At 44.1% G+C, this 19,157-nt stretch overlaps 1 protein-coding gene across 11 annotated transcripts in view; it reads left to right on the forward strand.

The window, feature by feature from the left end:
* Nucleotides 1-845: 845 nt before the first annotated feature.
* The window catches only part of EFCAB8 (EF-hand calcium binding domain 8), a 75,569-nt gene continuing 57,257 nt past the window's right edge, over nt 846-19,157 (forward strand). For 8 of the 11 annotated variants that reach the window (XM_072800554.1, XM_072800544.1, XM_072800552.1 and 5 more), the window contains exons 1-3: nt 846-8,480; nt 13,093-13,144; nt 15,414-15,567. In XM_072800554.1, the coding sequence (XP_072656655.1) occupies nt 8,392-8,480; nt 13,093-13,144; nt 15,414-15,567 (295 nt within the window). In that variant the 5' untranslated portion in view covers nt 846-8,391. Of the gene's footprint in view, nt 8,481-13,092; nt 13,145-15,413; nt 15,568-16,101; nt 16,214-19,157 lie in introns of those variants that run through there. The other 3 variants (XM_072800548.1, XM_072800547.1, XM_072800551.1) reach the window with 3 other exon arrangements.

A 19,157-nucleotide genomic window follows, 5' to 3' on the forward strand; every position in this document is an offset into this window, starting at 1 on the left:
GACTTGCCCACATCTCTGGGATTTGAATGGGGGTCATGTCCCATTTTACTGTCTTTTAAGTTTACATTGAACATGTTTCTCTTCTCTGCTCCCTGTGCCCACTGGGGACTCCTCTTTGGCTCCTTAAAGTTTGCTGCTTAGAGTGTAAGTTCAGCAGGCAGGTGGTCACGCTGCAAGTCTTTCTAGACCTCTGGCAAAGGGAGTGACCAGTGAAGGCCATCGCTACCTTAGGATCTGCAAGGCTGGGTGTTCTCGGTACCTGCTGTCCACCACCCTCCACTGTTATCGGAATACTTTGCCAGTGCACTAATCTCTTTGGAGATAAAATTCGTTAGCGTGTTACTAAATGTTAATTTTCTTTTGCAGAAGATACAGTACCGTGTCTGAATTAATTATTAATATTTAAAATATTTCATTCCTTAACTCTTCCTCATTGCTTTGCCCCTAGCCTATTCAGTTCCTTTGTTTGGCAGAATTCTGCAAAATGTGTGTCACCCACTACTGAGATTGTTCAGCCCCTGATGTATTTGTATTGATTTGTTCCTGGTGGTAGCTTGTCCTAAAATGTGTGTAGAAAGCAGATATTTTATGATAAAATTGTTGTGTAGTGCATGCTCTGTGTGGAATTCAGAGGAAAACCCAGATTCAGTGATTAACAATGCCAAAAAATGCAAGTAACTAGCCATTGTTCAAATAACAGTGGTGCTATTTCTCTTTTGTGGCCTTTTAGACTTTTGTTGCCCTAAAATACCATTTTATTGGGAACCCATTTTCCACCTGGTCTTTCTTGACAGGGTTTTTTTCTACTTTAAACAGTTTCTAAATAAAATTCTGTATTTCAAGAGTGTCATGTCTTCTGAAATTTGTCTTGCCCTGGGTATATTCTTTTAGGTTCAAATGGTAAGGTACTGATTCTTCTCTCTTAAATTCAGACTGATCTTTTCATCTTTCACTTTTTTTTTTAATGTACTTATTTCTAAGCCCATTCCTTTTTTCTCTGTTCTTCATATTTCATTTCTCAGCCTCCTGCTGTTAGATGTTCTCATGTTACTGTGAGAGGTCTTTGAGAAGTCTAAGGCTTGGCCCCGCAGCCTTGAAGCCTTTTCAGGTGGCTTCCTCCTGAGAACTACAGCAGGACAGTGCTTGCTGGATACCATGGGGAGATAGTCCCCCCCCCACCCCCAAAAGTATGTTTCAAAGGCAGTTAATAGTCTGACACTATGAAATAACCTGAAATTACCATCTTCCCCTCCCTTTTAAAATTCTATGCCGTAAGAAATGAGTTCAAAAGGAGACTTGCTGCCATTTTCAGTATGAAAAGAAGTTAAATGGGTAGGAATTGGTTTTCTATATAATTTTTTAGGGTTCTTATTACAATTATGGATACTCTGTAAACCCAACTTGATTTTTGCCTAGGGTTAAATCCACAAAACTTCCTCTAGAAATTAATGGTACTATACCTTCCGTGAAGTGTTGTGCACCTTCAGAAGGAATTTGACACCCCATGTGTTGGTGATCTACAGAGGATACACCTCCAGGCGTGCTTGGAGTTGGTGAAGATACCATGGAGTAATGTCACCTGAAAAATTACCTTGGAAGGAGTGAAGCTGATCCTGTGTGTACTTCTTAAGTCTATTGACCTTGTTCTTTAGGCTGAGCCCTATAAAGTCTTGATAAGACTAGTTCAGGGTAGGTCACTGGTGCACTTAACTTGAGGAAGCTTCTTGGTTTGCTTGGCAAGTTCTCTGTTGCTTGAGGAGTGGTAAACATGGGTCTTCTGGCTGGATTGGGATTTACGGTTCAGTCAGGCTGGTGTTCCTCAAGCTATTGGGCTTTAGAATCACCTGGGGAACTTGACTGACATAATCTATTTCTAAAGTCCATCTCTAGAAATTGAGTCAGGGGATTGAAAATCTGCATTTTACTTTGTAGCTCAGGTGACCTGGGCTTAATGTAACCCTCATACTTGTACTTCGGCCTTAACATACATGCCTGCATGTTCAAGTCTAATTCTGATGGGGAAACATCAGATTTGAGTTCTTGCAGGTTCATCCTAACTTTGACTTCCAAGCTATGTGATCTCTCTTGTTCTGAGCTGCCAAATGGGGATGATGCTGCCTGAAGTGCCTCCCTCACTGGGTACTTGTGATCAGAGTGAGCTGATAGAAAAAGCAGCCACAATGTTAGGAAGCCGAGCATAAGTTCTTCAGATCCAGTGGACATTCTCTAGAATTTCTAGATCAGAAGAGTTTAGAAACAGAGTTTTTGTATGGACCTCTGGCAAAGGGAGTGACCAGTGAAGGCCATCACTACCTTAGGATCTGCAAGGCTGGGTGTTCTCGGTGCCTGCTGTCCACCATGCAGGAGGGTATGCATAAGATAGGCTTCCAGTACTTTGTAAAATAAGTAACAAGTTCTTTTATTGTTTCTTTTTCAGCTTGGTGGTGGTATTGAGTCTAGCTCTTTGAGGTTTTCAGACTATGATTTTCATCCAGTTTCCTGAGTGAAATTGAAGTATAAATGCACGTTTCACCATTTTCTTTGAAATGAAAATTCAGTGATTCAGTAACTCAAATTCATTGATTTAAAAACTTGTATTTTCTTCAAGGTGTACTCTCTAGAAAATAATATGGTGTTGGGCAGGAAGCAGCTTTGTTATAACAGAGTGACTCTATAGAGTTTTTCTTTAAGTAGTATTTTACAAGGTTTGATATGAGGAGCTCCTTTTGTGATGTTTACTGCAGTTCACCACAGTACACAAACACAGCCTAGTCTTTAAGCCTGATGAACCTAATGAGATTAGTGCAGGTGATCCAAATCTAGCTGATGTCAACAGAGAGTGGAACTCGAAGTAATCACTCTGAACCACACTGACCCTGAGCTGTGGTCAGTATTGATGTAAAATTTAGGATGATGTCATACTTTTGACATACTTTCACACAGTGCAGATTAGCCATCAAAGGCTAGAACTTTGTAGATGGTATCGAGAGAGAGATTTAGAACTGCATAGTGATCTGTCAGCAGCTTGCAGGTCTGTCAGATGTCTTACCTTAAAAATTTTTAAAAATTCCCCCCTTATGCTGATTTATTGGAGTTATTTTCCTTAGTCTACAGGCATTGTTGGTAAGTAAGGGTAGGCTGCGTGCAAGCAGGAGGAAGAGGAGGAAGAGGAATTTATTTACTGAGGTCTTCAACTTTCAGTTCTGGTTGTAGAATGAGATTTGGGAAGTGCGATTTAGCCCATCTGGGTAAGTCTTAACAGAGCTGGCTTTATGGTTCTAGCTTTCAGAGGGGGCAGAGATGAGGTTCTAAGATTCAGTCTTAATGCATGACTCATTGCAGTGTAGACTATTAAGTCCAGGGTCAAGCATACAAGTGGGTAGACTGAATGTATGAAGGGGGTGTGTGGCTAGAGTCTTCTGACCTTTACCAAAATGAATGAAGGAGTTAGTGCTGTGGTCAGGAGGCCAGGGACCAGGAGTCGAGACCACCGTCCTCCTCCATGCCCTGTGTCCTGGGTTTGCAGAGTAGTTTTTCATTGGCTCATTGGGGAGTGGAGCAGGGATGGTTTCCCCAAGATCTCTTCTGGACCAGAGAGAGTTACTTAGGTCTGTGAAAAGCTGATCTACTGGATCTGAAAAGAATGTAGGAATGCTTCTTTCTGGCAAATAATGCCCCTGGGGCCAGGACAGGGATAGCTTTGATTCAGGGAGAAGCACAGTGTTTCTCAGCATCAGCGACATACATTTTGCATGTGAAAGTTTGAAAAAATTCTCAATAATGATGAAATTGTAAAGTGTACAACTTCTGTGCTCTAAGATAATTTTTGACTCTAGAGGTGCCAGGGTGGCTGAGTTGGTTAAGCAACCAACCTCTGACTTCAGCTCAGGTCTTTTTCTTTTTTTTAAGAGAGGGGGAGAGAGAACTATGGGGAGGGGGTGGAGGGAGAGGGAGAGAATCCCAAGCAGGTTCTATGCCCAGTGTGGAGCCCATTGTGGAGCCCAACATGGGGCTCCATCTCACAACGCTGAGATCATGACCTGAACCAAAACCAAGAGTTGGACCTAACTGACTGAGTCACCCAAGTGCCCCTCAGCTCAGGTATTGATCTCAGGGTTGCCTACTTAAAAAATTTTGACTCTTGGGCAGCCCGGGTGGCTCAGCAGTTTAGCTCTGCCTTCAGCCCAGGGCCTGATCCTGGAGACCTGGGATCGAGTCCCACATTGGGCTCCCTGCATGGAGCCTGCTTCTCCCTCTGCCTGTGTCTCTGCCTCTCACTCTCTCTGTCTCTCATGAATAAATAAAATCTTGAAAAAAATTTTTTTTGACTCTAAAAGAAGGAGTTTGACAGAAGACCAAGTGGTTCAACCTGTGTCTGGCTGCAAGCTGCAAGGAGAGCTTTGGTTATAGAGTAGTCCCCCTTTACCTGCAGATGATACATTTCCAGGGCCCACAGTGGGTGCCTGGAACAGTGGCTCGTACCGATCCCTAGATATACTACGTTTTTTCCTATATAGACATACTTACAATAAAATAATTTGTAATTAGTCATAGTAAGAAATTAGCAACAACTGAAAACAATAATTGGAACAGTATAAATCCTAAAAGTTCAATGAATGTGGCCTCTCAGTATCTTAATGTACGATATTCCTCCTCCTCTTGATGTGATGGTGAAATGCCTACGTGTGGAGGTGAAGTCAGATGAATGATGTGGGCACTGTGACCTAGTGTTAGGCTCCTGTTGACCTGCACATACATCAGGAGGTGGAGCATTTGCTTCTGGGCCGCAGAGACTGCAGAGTGAATCCCAGGGAAGGGGGCCTGCTGTAGCCATGTGGACAAGACTCAACACGTCGCACTGGGATCATCCGTGGCTTACCCTATTGGGGCTTGAGTGACCTGTGGGTTCCTTTCTGCCCTTGCTTGCTTGCCAGTAGTTTTATCATGTTCCTATTATTCATAGTTCTCATAGTGGGGCCCCATTGATAGATTTTGAAGTAGTTCCAGTGATTTTAAGGTCTGTCATACTTTATGGTTATTTGGATTTTAGCATTCTAAAGGTTTATAATCCAATACTGCCTTTTTGGGGGCATTTTACGTTTTTCTACAAAATGATGTGAGTTAAACATGTAATTATATATATAGACTGCTGTTTTTAGCTTAAAATTTAAATTCTGCATGGTGGAATGAACTATTTGTGTTTTTTATAGGTAGCTGTGGGCTATCCTAGCTTCCTCTATGTGCACCTCCCTCCCTATTAATTTTAAAGGCTGAGAGAAGAAATGATTCAATGTTGAATGAAATAAAAAAATTTTTAAATTTCCTCAGGATTTCTAATTCTGTGATTTACTATTTCCCCCCTAGTTTTGTTTTGTTTTTTAGATTTTATTTATTTATGAGAATACACAGAGAGGAGAGAGTCAGAGACGCAGGCAGAGGGAGAAGCAGGCTCCATGCAGGGAGCTCGACGTGGGACTCGATCCCGGTGCCCCGGGATCGCGCCCTGGGCTGAAGGTGGCGCTAAACCGCCGAGCCACCCAGGCTGCCCTCCTCCCTAGTTTTTAAGAAGTATTTCTGTTTTGAGAGAGGAGGTGGGTAAGTAGTAACTGACCACATTGAGAATCTGTCTTTTTTCTTGAAACATGGTATTCTGAAGTCTTTGGCATTTGAAGCTGCTTTCTCTTAGTGTGGTATGGATAGGAAGAGCATTGTTTTATTTATTTTTAAACTTATTTTAAAGATTTATTTATTTTAGGGATACCTGGGTGCTCTGTGGTTGGTTGACCATCTGCCTTCGGCTCAGGGCGTGATCCTGGGATCCGGGATCAAGTACCCCCTAGGCTGTCTTGTGGGGAGCTTGCTTCTCCCTCTGCCTATGTCTGTCTGTCTGTCTCTCTCTGTCTCATGAATAAATAAATCTTTTTAAAAAAAGATTTATTTATTTTAGAGTGTGAGAGGGTGGAGAGGAGTCACAAGGAGAGAACTCTAAGCTGACCCCTTGCTAAGATCGCTTCAGGACTCGCCACAGGGCTCAACGGGGGCTTTGATCTCAAGACCCATGAGATCATGACCAGAGCTGAATCAAAGAGTTGGATGCTTAACTGAGCCACCCAGGCACCCCAGGAAGAGCATTGTTTGCAATGTCACATCAGTGGGAGGAGTAGTTGACCTCAGATGAAAGTATGATCTTGATACTAATCTTTAGGGTCCTCTCCAGTTTGAGCATTCACTGACTTCCCTCTTTTTAATTCATGTTTGAAAAGGAAAAGCCTCTCTTGGCTGTCAATTTGCATCTGAAAATTGTTGACAAATTATATAAAGCTGAGAAGGATACAAGTTGTGGTTTTTCTTTATTGAGGAATAATTGACACATATAATTAGAATAGAAGTTTTAATGTTTTATTTATTTATTTATTTATTTATTTTTTTAAAATTTTTATTTATTTATGATAGGCACACAGTGAGAGAGAGAGAGGCAGAGACACAGGCAGAGGGAGAAGCAGGCTCCATGCACTGGGAGCCCGACGTGGGATTCGATCCCGGGTCTCCAGGATCGCGCCCTGGGCCAAAGGCAGGCACCAAACCGCTGCGCCACCCAGGGATCCCAGTTTTAATGTTTTAAAACCCACAATGGTAGAACTAGAGAGGACACTGTTGACTTCGCTGCTGAGTGGAATGGAGGTGCCATCCCTGGAGCAGTTTTCTTGATCCGTCATTGCAGCCCTGGCTCCTTCTGGCAGCATCCCTGGCATCTCTTGCTGTTAGGGACCAGAAACTCCTTAGGATTGACAGGGCATGCTGAACTAGTCTCAGGTAGGAGGACTTGAGCTTTTTTCCATGTATTTGTACAGAGGTTGGTCTAAGATTTTACTTTAATTTTTATTTTTTTTTTAGATTTTATTAGAGCACCCATGAGCTCGTGCAAGCATGAGCAGAGTGGGGAGGGGCAGAGGGAGAGGGAGGACCAGACTCCCTGCTGAGCGGGGAGCTCCACTTGGGGGCTGGATCCCAGGGTCCTGGGATCATGACCTGAACCGAAGGCAGATGCTTCACTGAATGAGTCACCCAGGCACACCCCTAGGATATTTTACTTCGGAACATCTCTCCCACTTGTTTTTAGTTTTTTGGGTTTGTTTTGTTTTGTCTTGGTTGAGTAGATGGTTATATTTTCACTTTTTTTAGGTGGGAGTTTTCTGAATCTTCTTTACCAAAAGAGTGGATTGCATCTTAATATTTCCCTCTTTTTCTCATGTTTCTTCCTGGGGAAGGAGAAATATATTTATTATGACAGAATTTAGCATTTTTTTAGGCCCATATCGGAAAACTGACAAGTGTAGGAACTGCTATATGTAGAAATGGTAACATTGGTTTGGAAAATGAAAGCCAAAAAATGAGTGGGAAACAGATGAGGGGTCATTAGCCTTGTTTTCTTTTTCCAGTAAATCCTTCTAGTATTAATACCTAGTTTAAAAAATACCTAGTTTAATAAAACTGATTTTAAAGATCTGCACCTTTTATGACATTTCATTGAACCACTTTTATGACATTTTATGACATTTCATTGAACCACTTTTTGTTGTGGCAAAAGTGTGTCTCCATTACTGATGAAATGGGAGCAGACTTTTTTGTATGTTGTCTTTGTGGTACAGATCTGGGGAGAATGTTTGGTGGTAACATTTTAGTAACCTCTAGGTCATGAAATATGATTTAGTTTGGGTATCTTTAAAGCTGGAATCTATATCCCTGGTTGAAATCTTCCTAAGAGATTTACCTTTGACCAGGTCAGCCTGTTGTGTTGTGCCATAGACCAAGATGAACAGTGCTGCATCTAGTCCAGGCCTTTCTGAGGTTAGATTGAAGGACCCCCATCCACAATGCTCTTAGAGCCTTTCTCTTTTCACAGAATTGGAGTTTACATGGAGGACAGGGTAGAGAGCTGCTGTGCTTTCCTATTTCCCAACTGTCGGGGCCAGTTGGCCTTTTGTTTTTTTTTTGTTGGTGCTGACACCCTTTTTTGGTTTTGGTGAATCCTGCTTTTTCATAAAGCTCCCTGGCATTTTCTACAGTTTGTGTGAGAGATGGGCACTGTGCTATATATGTCTTATGGGCCATTTTGTACTCATACGTGTCCTGGCTGTGTGTGCTGTAGCTCCTGTCATCGCTGTAAGTTCAACTTTGTCAATAAAGAGAATGTCTCAAATTGGATGAAAGATGGCTGTGTGGTATGGTTTGTGGGATGGATTCTGATGTTCTGTTTTGTGTTCTGCACATGGAATTATATCTCATTTTCCTCATTCTAAACTTGGCCAACTGACTAGTCAGGTGGAAGCCCTTGGAGTTCCACAGTGACTTCATAGAGGAGCTAGTTTGGACTCAGGGACACCTGTCAAGATGTCTCAGTTGAGATGGAAGTCGAAAACCAATATATTTCTGTCAAAAATAGCCAGCAAGGTTACTTGGGAAGAACAACTTGGGTCAGGGTGAGTGAGGGTTTTGGGTTAAAGTTGTCTCCCCAAGATTGGACATGTGGGTCCTGAGATACATTTGCCTGCAACCAAAGGCTGAACAAGAGGGCATTCTAGCACAGCTGGAATGCGTTTGGTCTTAAGTCATCTGCCCATGATTTCTTACAAACTAATTCCTCAAACCAGTGACTCTCTTCCCATCCCTAGCATGCTCCCCTAGTGGCTGTTCCATCCCCCTTTGCCTGTTTCCAGGTTTGTGTCCTGCCCCACCCCTCCACTTCCCCCAGAACCAGTAAATGTGAGGGAGTAGATAAAGGCCAATGGGGATGATGTCTCCCGATCTTAACCTGTTCTCTAATGCTAAATAGAAATTTAATTTTTTTCTAAGATTTTATTTATTCATGAGCGAGCACGAGCAGGGGGGAACGGCAGAGGGAGAAGCAGAGTCCCCACCAGACAGGGAGCCCGATGTGAGACTCGATCCCAACACCCTGAGATCATGGTCTTAGCTGAAGGCAGACAGTTAACCATCTGAGCCACCCAGGTGCCCCTAGAAATTTAATTCTACATCTCAGTTTTTCCCCCCCTTCAGGAGTAGAGGGCCAATACGTTTCTCTGCTTCTTATTCTTACTCTTGGCTCTTTCTTGGGTGTCTCTTGTCCTCAACCAGTATTTTTTTTTTTTTTTTTTAATTTTTATTTATTTATGATAGTCACAGAGAGAGAGAGAGAGAAAGGCAGAGACACAGGCAGAGGGAGAAGCAGGCTCCATGCACCGGGAGCCTGACGTGGGATTCAATCCCGGGTCTCCAGGATCGCGCCCTGGGCCAAAGGCAGGCGCTAAACCACTGCGCCACCCAGGGATCCCCTCAACCAGTATTTTTAAACTTGTTTCAGTCCATAGACGTACACAGAGAAGTATGTTTTGATAGATACATACTTATCACTTATGAAACTTAGTAATTTGAAATAATTAAAAATATTTAAGTAGTTTTAGGAATAATTATAAAGAACTCCCCTTTGTCCAGATTGACTAATTGTAAACACTTTGCTTTATCATTCTATATGTGTGTTGAACATCTGGGAATAAATTATGTCGTGCCTCTTTGCCCTGAAATACTCGTGTGTATTTCCTAAGAACAAGGACGTTCTCATGGGACTCCTGGGTGGCTCAGTGGTTGGGTCTGCCTTTGGCTCAGGTCATGATCCTGGGGTTCCATCCTGGGGTTCCCGGATCCAGTCCTGCATCAGGCCCCCCCCATGGGGAGCCGCCTTCTCCCTCTGCTGATGTCTCTGCCTCTCTCTCTCTGCCTCTCATGAATAAATGGTAAAATCTTAAAAAAACAAAAACAAGGACCTTCTCTCTTAAAACCACAGTACAGTAGTCAAAGCAGGAAACAACATTAATCCAATTATTAACTAAGAATATAGAGTCCAGGGATCCCTGGGTGGCGCAGCGGTTTGGCGCCTGCCTTTGGCCCAGGGCGCGATCCTGGAGACCCGGGATCGAGTCCCACATCGGGCTCCCAGTGCATGGAGCCTGCTTCTCCCTCTGCCTGTGTCTCTGCCTCTCTCTCTCTGTGTGACTATCATAAATAAATAAATAAATAAATAAATCTTTAAAAAAAAAAAAAGAATATAGAGTCCATGTTCATATTTCACCAGTGGTCCTACTAATAGCCCTTAGAGCCCCCTCTTCTCCTAGCTCCCACAGCTCTAAATCCTGGAGTTCTCCTGCCCAAAGTGCTTTGAATCTGATTCTCTGTGGCCTGTTGCCCAGTGCATCATTTTTGAGGGCAGCCCACTAGGTTTGAGGTGGCCATGGAACAGTGGAGGTAAGGTGTCTTGTTGACTTGCCACCAGCCACAAGCCACTTAACCAGGGTGAGTCAGGTGTGCTGGGCGGGCAGAGGACTTGGGGGCTGGCTCTTTCCGCACTGTCAAATTCTGGCACTTAGCTGAGAAGTTAAGGAATTCTAAATCTGAACTTGGTTTTCCAGGTTGTTATGGAATGTATTTGTCAAGGTAGCAGAATAGATTGTGTTTTATTTAATAGTATATTGATTTCTAAGTACTTAAAAAGACTTGCTGTGTGGACCTATATTCTCTCTCTCTTTTTTTTTTATTATTCTCAGCCCCATAATCGTTAAATGTAGTCCTGTTTACAATTATGTGTATGTATGTGTGTATACATTCACACATGTTCTTGTGTGTGTAAATACATACCTATCTGTCATTTGTTCATAAAAATTGTTATCATACTGTGCACTCTTTTTTGCGTCTTATTAATATTTATTAGTACCTTATGGAAATCCCTGCTAGTCATCTGCTAAAGGCAAGATTCATCCTTTTGGGTGCTTGGGGGGATGTTCTGAGTGTAGGTGTATTGATGCACTCATCCATTCCTCTTCCATAGCCATTTACCTTATTTTTTTTTCTGCTATGAATGATGCTGCAGCAACCACTCCTGCCCAGTGGTCTTTCACAGAAGAGTGATGTAAATCGCTAACCACCACTTGATCTACTCCACCAAAATAAATCCTAAGGATTGCCATGAGTGTTTTCTTAATTAAAAACGGAGCAACGGGGCAGCCCAGGCTCAGTGGTTTAGCGCCGCCTTCAGCCCAGGGTGTGATTCTGGAGACCTGGGATCGAGTCCCACGTCAGGCTACTGCATGAGGCCTGCTTATCCCTCTGCTTGTGTCTCTGCCTCTCTCTCTCTCTCTCCCCCTCTGTGTCTCTCATGAATAAATAAGTAAAAAAAAAGAAAAAAATAGCAATGTAGGGCACTTGGGTGGCTCAGTCAGTTAAGTGCCTTTGGCTCAGGTCATGATCCCAGGGTTTGGGGATTGAGCCCTGCATCAGGCTCCTTGCATAGCAGGGGTCTGCCTCTCCCTCTTTCTCTCTCTCTCTCTCTCCATCTAAAATACACAAAATAAATAAATATCTTTTAAAAAATTGGAGAAATGCATAATTTAGACTATAAAAATCCCCCATAATCTCACCTACTCGAGATATCCACCATTAAATTTGGAGTGCATTTTTCCAGACATCTTTCTATGTCTGTGCCAACATATACATACATAATATTCTTAACAAGCAGACCTGTCAGTCCATTCCTGCAGCCTTTTTCCTCTGTGACCTTTAATGGCCATGTTTAGGGACCTTGTCTTTTTCTTACCATCTTGGTCCACTCTGAGGCATCTCTTCCTCCTGTCTTTTGTGTGTTTCCCCTCTTTCTATTCCCTAAATGTAGCCAATTGTCAGTTTCAGACCCCCATATTTCCTGGTATTTGTTTCTCCTTTTTCATTGGACAGCCCAGCATCACATGCATGAAGCCACTTTCTCTACTTGCTGCCTTTCCTGGAAATGTTCTTGGCATTTCCCCTAGTTACCCTGGTTCTTGAATTTCAAATCTCCTTTCCTTTGGCTCTTTTCTCTCCTTTGCTTTTTATATCTGAGCAGTTGCCAAGACAACTTAGGTTGGGACACTGTTGGCCAGTCTTCAATCTTCCCTCCACTTATGCGATGAATTTCCATAATTGCCCTTCATCCTGCTCAGACTCCCTGGCGAAATACTGGAGATTCTACATTTCTTTTTTTTTTTTAAGATTTTATTTATTCATTTGACACACACAGAGTACAAGCAGGGAGAATGATGGAGGGAGAGGGAGAAGCAGACTCCTTGCTGAGCAGGGATCCTGACACGGGGCTCCATCTCAGCATCCTGGGATCGTGATCCAAGCTGAAGGCAGATGTTCAAACTACTGAGCCACCCAGGCGCCCTGAGATTGTACATTTTGCTTCCATTTTTCTTTCATCTCTTCTCTCCCACTATTCCTCTCCTCCACGCACCTCTAGGAGCCCTTTGTCAAGCCAAGCGGGTTCATTGGCTGATGAACTGAGCCTGTTGGGGCTTGACTCTATCCTGGTCATTCCCCTGCCATCCTAAAGTGCTCTTTGGATTCTTGCTGGCTAGGCAGTTTGACACTCCAGTAATCCTAACAAAGTGCTAGCTTCCATCTTACATGGAGGAGCCACTGACCCAGCAGAAATCCGCCCTTTCTAACCTCAGAGGAGGCCTCCGTGGGCCAGACCTGTCCCATACTCTCATGTGATGCCATATTGCAGTGAGGAGGGTTCTGTCCTCCCTCCAGGCACACTGGAGGGCAGGTTGGGGGTGTATACAGTGCCAAGTGGGGCCAGCCTTCCCCACCTCTGGACTTTGTGTCTGACTCCGTGGACATGTGCCTGCCCGATATGTGAACTGTAGTAGATCTTCTAACTGCATGGCCTCCTAAGCCCCTTCGAATTTTGTACAAAGTGTGGCCTGCTTTAGGAAGCCTCTGACATTCACTTGAGAGGCCTCAGGGCTTCAGTAGGACAACTCCTCCTCATCAGGGAAATGAAGGCTCACAGGGACTGGCTTGGGAAACCTTCCTGGGGAGGAGCTCCTAGGGGAAAAGGGTTGCTTGTCAAATGCGTGCTGGGGGTATCTGTGGGTCAAGGCAGCACCCCCCTACCCGACCCTGACTTCTTTTCCACCCTCTTGGGAGGGACCTAGCTAGCTCAGCCTCTCATATGTTCGTAGAAGGTTGGAGTAAAGTGATCATGATTCCCTATTCTAGGTCAAAACCATCATCTTCTGAGGACTTAAGAGAGAGCCCTCAGTCTCAAGAGGTAAGAAAACCATTAGAGGTTGGTGAAGGGGAGGGGCGTTCCAGAGCTGCCCAGATGTCGCTCATCAGCTCAAAAGTCTTATCAGTTATCAGTCTCTGCGCCAGGGTAACAAACTCAGATATTCACAAGGCCACGTAGGTAACTTACCTGTGCATGGCAGCAGGCAGGTTTTCCCTTTTAAAGCAGTATATTGGCCAGGTACAACAAATCTGAGGCTACCAATTTGCAGTCTCTATAGGGACTATCCTTAATTTTGTCCAGCTAAGTTGTGGCAGTGGTGGGATAGGCTGTACAAATTACCATCATGCCTGAGATAAGTATTTAGTGTTTGTTGTATGCTTGAGGCTGGGAATAGAGGGATTATTAATACAAATTAAGATTAAATTAAGATAAATTAAATAATGCCCTTGCCTTCAAAGAGCTTACTAGGAGACCAGAGTAAACACAAGAGCCATCATTTAGTGTGTAACTACAGCCTGTGGAGCCTGCCAGTATATTTGGGGGTCATTTAGATACCACTGCAACCCTGCAAGGTGGGCACTACGGGTCTCTGTTTTGCAGATGAGAAACGCGGCTCAGAGAAGTGATATGATATGCCCAAGGTAAATTAGCTTGGAAGTAGGGAGCCAGGCAGAATTCTAACCCAGAACTCTTTACAGCTATGTGTTTCCCATCACACTGTTCTGTCTACACGTACAGACTGACATTCATGCATGTATGGCAGATGTGAACAGAGTTTAGGAGCATGGAGTTGGCAAGGATGATGGTCCCCTGAAAGTTATGGAAAAACTCCTTAAAGGAAGTGTCATTTGAGCCAGGCTTTGAAGAGTGGGTAGGAGTTCACATCAAGGGGAAGTGGTCTGCATTGCATAGAGGGAACATGTGAGTAAGAGTGGAATGCTTGCTGTGTTTGGGGAGGGTGGAGAGCATTTGGTGTGCCCAGACCATGGTGTGTGCAGTGAAACTAGAAAGATCAGGGTTACGATGCAAAGGGTTTTGAATGCTACACTCAAGAGTAGGGTGTGGCGGTAGTTGCCTGAAAAGTGTCAGAGGTGGGGTAAAGATATAATCAGATTTGCCTCCCAGAGGGTGATTGATCTCAATGTGGGGAGGTAGAGTGGAAAAGAAGGCCAAACTCTAGTCCCAGTTTGGGAACATCCTTGTACTTGTTCCAGCACAAGGCCAGTGTTTGCGGTGGACCAGGAATGTAGGGGAGCACGGCTTATGTGTAGGAGAAGTATCACAGTAAGAATCAGCAGGAGGGACAGTAAGAATGCATAGGAGAAGGGAAGAGCCAAAGATGGTACTGAGATGTCTAACCTGGGGCCTGCGTGGCTGCAGGAGTACAGACTAGCTCATATACTGGGCTCCGGGAAGGCCAGTCTTCACTATATTCACTCGTGTATCCACAGTCTGTGGCACTCAACAAATGTGTGCAGACCATAAGAGAATGAATAGAATTCACTCACATGAGGATGAGCACGTTTGCTCATTTAGTGGGGTTGGAGTGGGGAGAGTGAGCCACCCAACTTCCGCCTTGGTTTTGGCTTTTTGAACTAGTCTTTTTGAATGCCTGAGACTCAGTGCAGCGCATTTCAGTGAGCAACAAACACTCAATGGTTATCCCATGGTCCACTCCTTTAGAGGAAAGCAGCTTTTGATGACCTGAGCTTTTGGTGACCTGAAGAAGCATTGTGCTAAGTGTACGTAGGGCTACTGAGAGGAGGCATTCATTGTTGAGGTTGGGATAGGCTATGTGGGGGGTGTAGGGAGACAAGTGGGAAGAGGAAGCGGAATGTCCCTGTCAGGAGCTTTGATATGTGTGCAGATGATCTGATCTGACCCTGACTTAGGTAGGGGTCTGGGATGCTCCTGGCTAAATCAAACTGGCTGGAGAAGATGGAGCTGGATTCCTTAGGGTCTTGAATTATCAGCACTGAAGACTGAAACAATATAGTTATAAATGGAAGCACCTTATAAATTGGAGTCCTGGTCTGTGTGAGATGAGACCTTGGCTGTGTCTGCTAATCTCGCTGAGCCTCAGTCATGGCATCTGCAAAAGGGGAACAGTAGCTCCCCAAAGTCAGGAGAGCTTTCTTGGTCTTCCTAGGTCTAAAAGTGGTTAAGATTTATTTGTTTGCCTCACTGTAACCCTGCATACCCTGTCCTCCCCCAAAGAGTCTTTATTTCAATAAGATGTGCTTAGAAGTGTTTAGCTCAGGAAATCAACCCTCTCCCTCCCCAGTTTTTGAAGTCTTCTTTGTTTCAGGCATCCACCCCAGGTGGATTCCAGAAGAATGAGGAGGTTCTTAGCTCCCCAGCATCAACTGTCACTCTTAGCCATCATGAGTCTCAACTGTTTACCCAGCTACACATGGTCAAGATGGAGAAAATGTTTGAGGATGATGTTGACTCGACTGGAGGTAAAGCTGCCTTGCAGGCTTAGTTTCTGGTTTTGGCACAGGGTAGGAACCAAAACCTGGGTGTGTGGAGGGTTCAGATTTGGCAACCAGTTTTTCATCCGGTGTCTTAAAATTTTAAGACTTTCTGTCATTATGTATATTGTAAGCATATCAGAAGCTATTTCATATCTAGAGAAACAATACCCCTAATCTAAGCACCCAGATGTAACCACTGTTAGCATTTCGGTATATTTTCTTCCAAACAACTTCATATGTATGGTTATCTATTGCTGTGTGACAATATTATTGTACACTTAGTGGCTTAAACCACACATTGATTATCTCATAGTTTCAGTGGGCCAGGCATCTGGGCAAGGTTTAGCTGGTTCCTCTGCTTAAGGGTCTCACTAGGCTGAGTCTGTGGTATCATCTGCGGCTTGCCAGGGAAAGGATTGCTCCCAAGTCCACTCAGGTTGTCGGCAAGATTCAGTTCTTTGCAGCTGCAGGACTGAGGCTTCTGTTTCTTCCTGGCCTTTGGCTGGTGACTGCTTTCAGCTCCTACAGCTGCCCACTGTTCCTGGCCACATGGGACTCACCAACATGGTGGATTTCAAGGCTCAGAGTAGCCATGAGATAGCAGCTCCAGCAAGATGTGTGCTACAATCTTGTAAGTATGTAGTTATGTACACGTAACCCCATTCATCCTGTCACCTTTGCCATATTCTCTTGGTTAGAAGCGAGTCACGGGTTCTCCAGTCAGGAGGAGGGGATCACAGGAGGGCATGAACAGCAGGAGGCGGACACCACCTTAAGTATGTCTGCCACAGGTGGCTGTGTGTTTTCACATGTTTGTAATTGCCTTACACAGGTAACTTCAGATCCTTCTCTTCTTAATGTATAATACCTTAAGGGCTTTTACATATTGCTGTGTTATCTTCCAAACCATCATTACTAATGAATGCAAGTATTCTACTTGGGGACTGAGCCATTCCCCTATAGTTGGATATTTAGGTTTTACTGCGTTTATTTTTTTAAAAGATTTTGTCTGTCTATCTATCTATCTATCTATCTATCTATCTATCTATCTATCTATCTATCTATCTATCACATAGAAAGAGAGAGGCAGAGACATAGGCAGAGGGAGAAGCAGGCGTCATGCAGGGAGCCTGACTGGGACTCTATCCCAGAACTCCAGGATCACGCCCTGAGCCGAAGACAGACGCTCAACCGCTGAGCCACCCAGGAATCCAGGTTTTACTGCTTTAAATAACATGATGATGAATATCCTTTGTACATCAAACTTTTTCTGTCTTTTAGAGCTTAATTTTTTTCTTGGGGATGGTACACATAAAGCCAAATAATAGGAATACTTAAAGGCATCTTTGTTTATATCCAGCAGACTGAGTACCAGCTCTGGGGCATAGCTCCTTGTCACATTAATTTGAATTTTACAACCATACTGTGATGTGGGCTGGAAAGGATAACAAATCCTCAGTTCACAGATGAACAAAGTGAGGGCAAGAAGGGATGGTGTGTGTCTGAAGATCAGATGGCTCCTAACTAAAGTTATTTGGTATTGGTGTTTGACACCTGGGAGTCTTGGAGGACCCCAGATGTACCAGTTGTGGCCACAATTTTTATTGTGTTTAAGTTTTGAGTAGGCAGTGCATTCAGGCAGTTCAAAAGTCAAAAGGTACTTTTCCCATGATACTTTTTTGATAGAGCAAATGTCTCCTTCAGCCCAACCCTAGCTGCCCAGTTCCATTTCTTCAAGTGGTTACTTACTGCTTTTAGTCATCTGTGATCTGGAGAAACACAGACACACATGTGGTCACTTCCCTTTTGTATGCAGTGGCAGCCTGCCATCTGCACTGTTCTGTGCCTTGCTTTCTTTTCCTCAGCTTTATTGAGCTATAGTTGACAAGTAAATGTGTAACCATGCTGATTCGATGTCTGTATACGTTTAGAATGGATCCCCACAATTGTCTACTCCTGCTTTTAAGAAAAATAATTTTTATCAAGTTTCCCCTTTTGATTTTTTACCTAATTTGTCCTGAAACCTTTTCAGATCAATATAAAAAGAGCTTCCTCGTTAAAACAAACAAACAACAAGCCAGATTTTAAATGGAGGAAAGGAAAATTTACTATGTATTTTTGGTACATTGGTACTTTTTCAAAAATCTTTTGAAGATGTGGATCATGGGGGTATCTGGGTGGCTCAGTCGGTTAAGCATCTAGCTCGTGGTTTTCAGGTTGTTGATCTCAGGGTTGTGGGATTGAGCTCTGCATTGGGTTCCACACTCAGTGAGGACTCTGCTTGAGATACTCCCTCTCTGTCTGCTCCTCCTGCTTATACTCTTTCTCTTTCTTTCTCTCTCAAATCAATCAGTCTTTTTAAAAAAGAAGTGGATCACAAACATGGGCTCTATAGCATTTCTTGGGAACCTTGACCTGACTCCTCATCAGTGCCTGTCTCAGAGGGAAGAGGGGAGATACCAGAGTTCTCCTCTCTGTTCTACAAGTTCTCTTTCAGGGCCTTAGTTGTTTTATTATTATTATTATTATTATTATTATTATTATTTGTTTATTTGAGGAAGGTCCATGTTGTTGGGTTTGGTTTTTTTAGATTTTATTTTTAAGTAATCTCCACACCTAAAGTGGGGCTCTAACTCACAACCCTGAGATCAAGCGTTGCATGCTCCACCAGCTGAGCCAGCCAGGTGCCCTGAGGGTTGACCCTTCCTTCCTTCCTTCCTTCCTTCCTTCCTTCCTTCCTTCCTTCCTTCCTTCCTTCCTCCCTTCCTCCCTTCCTCCCTTCCTCCCTTCCTCCCTTCCTCCCTTCCTCCTTTCCTCCCCTCCTTCCTTCCTCCCTTCCCTTTCCCCCTTCCCTTTCCCTTTTTCCCTTCCTTTTTCCTTTCCTTTCCTAGGCAGAGGCACAGGAGGAAAGAGTACTAAGCAGACTCTGTGCTGAGTGTGGAGCTGGATGCAGGGCTCCACCTCCCAACCTGAGGTCATGCCTTAAGCTGAAAGCAAGAGTTGGATGCACAATTGACTATGTCACCCAGGTGCCCCTGGGTCTGTGTTTTTTTTTTTTTTTTTTTTTTTTTGAAGGGATGGGTCTCTGGTTCTTAAAGGGGAGTGCCCATGCATCTCCTGTGAGGACTTAAAAGTGTCCATGTGCCCTAGTCCCCACCTCTGGGGCCTGTGTGTGGGAGCTTGTGGAGGACTGGGGTGGGGATCAAGAGAGAGCCACTGAGCTGGAGGCCCTGTAGCCTCAAGCCTGCAAGCCATTGTAGCACTGACCTTCTATGCAGATACTCCTGAGGCGACATGAGGGGCTCACATACCAAGTGTGCCCCTACTTTTGCCAACTGACATTTCATCCGGCGCTGCTGGGCATGGTAAGAATCAGTATTGGTACAGAGTTTCATGTGTTACCAAGCCCTCTGTCAGATTTGATTCAGTTGTTATGAAGCCCTGTGGCTTTCCGTGTGACTTTACACAGGAAGGGCCAGACACTAACAACAGGCCCAAATGCAGTGATCAGGTGTCCCGACATGGAAACTGTACTTCTGTGGGCACCCCACACCAAGTGTAGCACTTCAGATGCA

Source organism: Canis lupus, chromosome 26 (assembly GCF_048164855.1).
Source record: "Canis lupus baileyi chromosome 26, mCanLup2.hap1, whole genome shotgun sequence".
NCBI classification, from domain to species: Eukaryota; Metazoa; Chordata; class Mammalia; order Carnivora; family Canidae; genus Canis; species Canis lupus.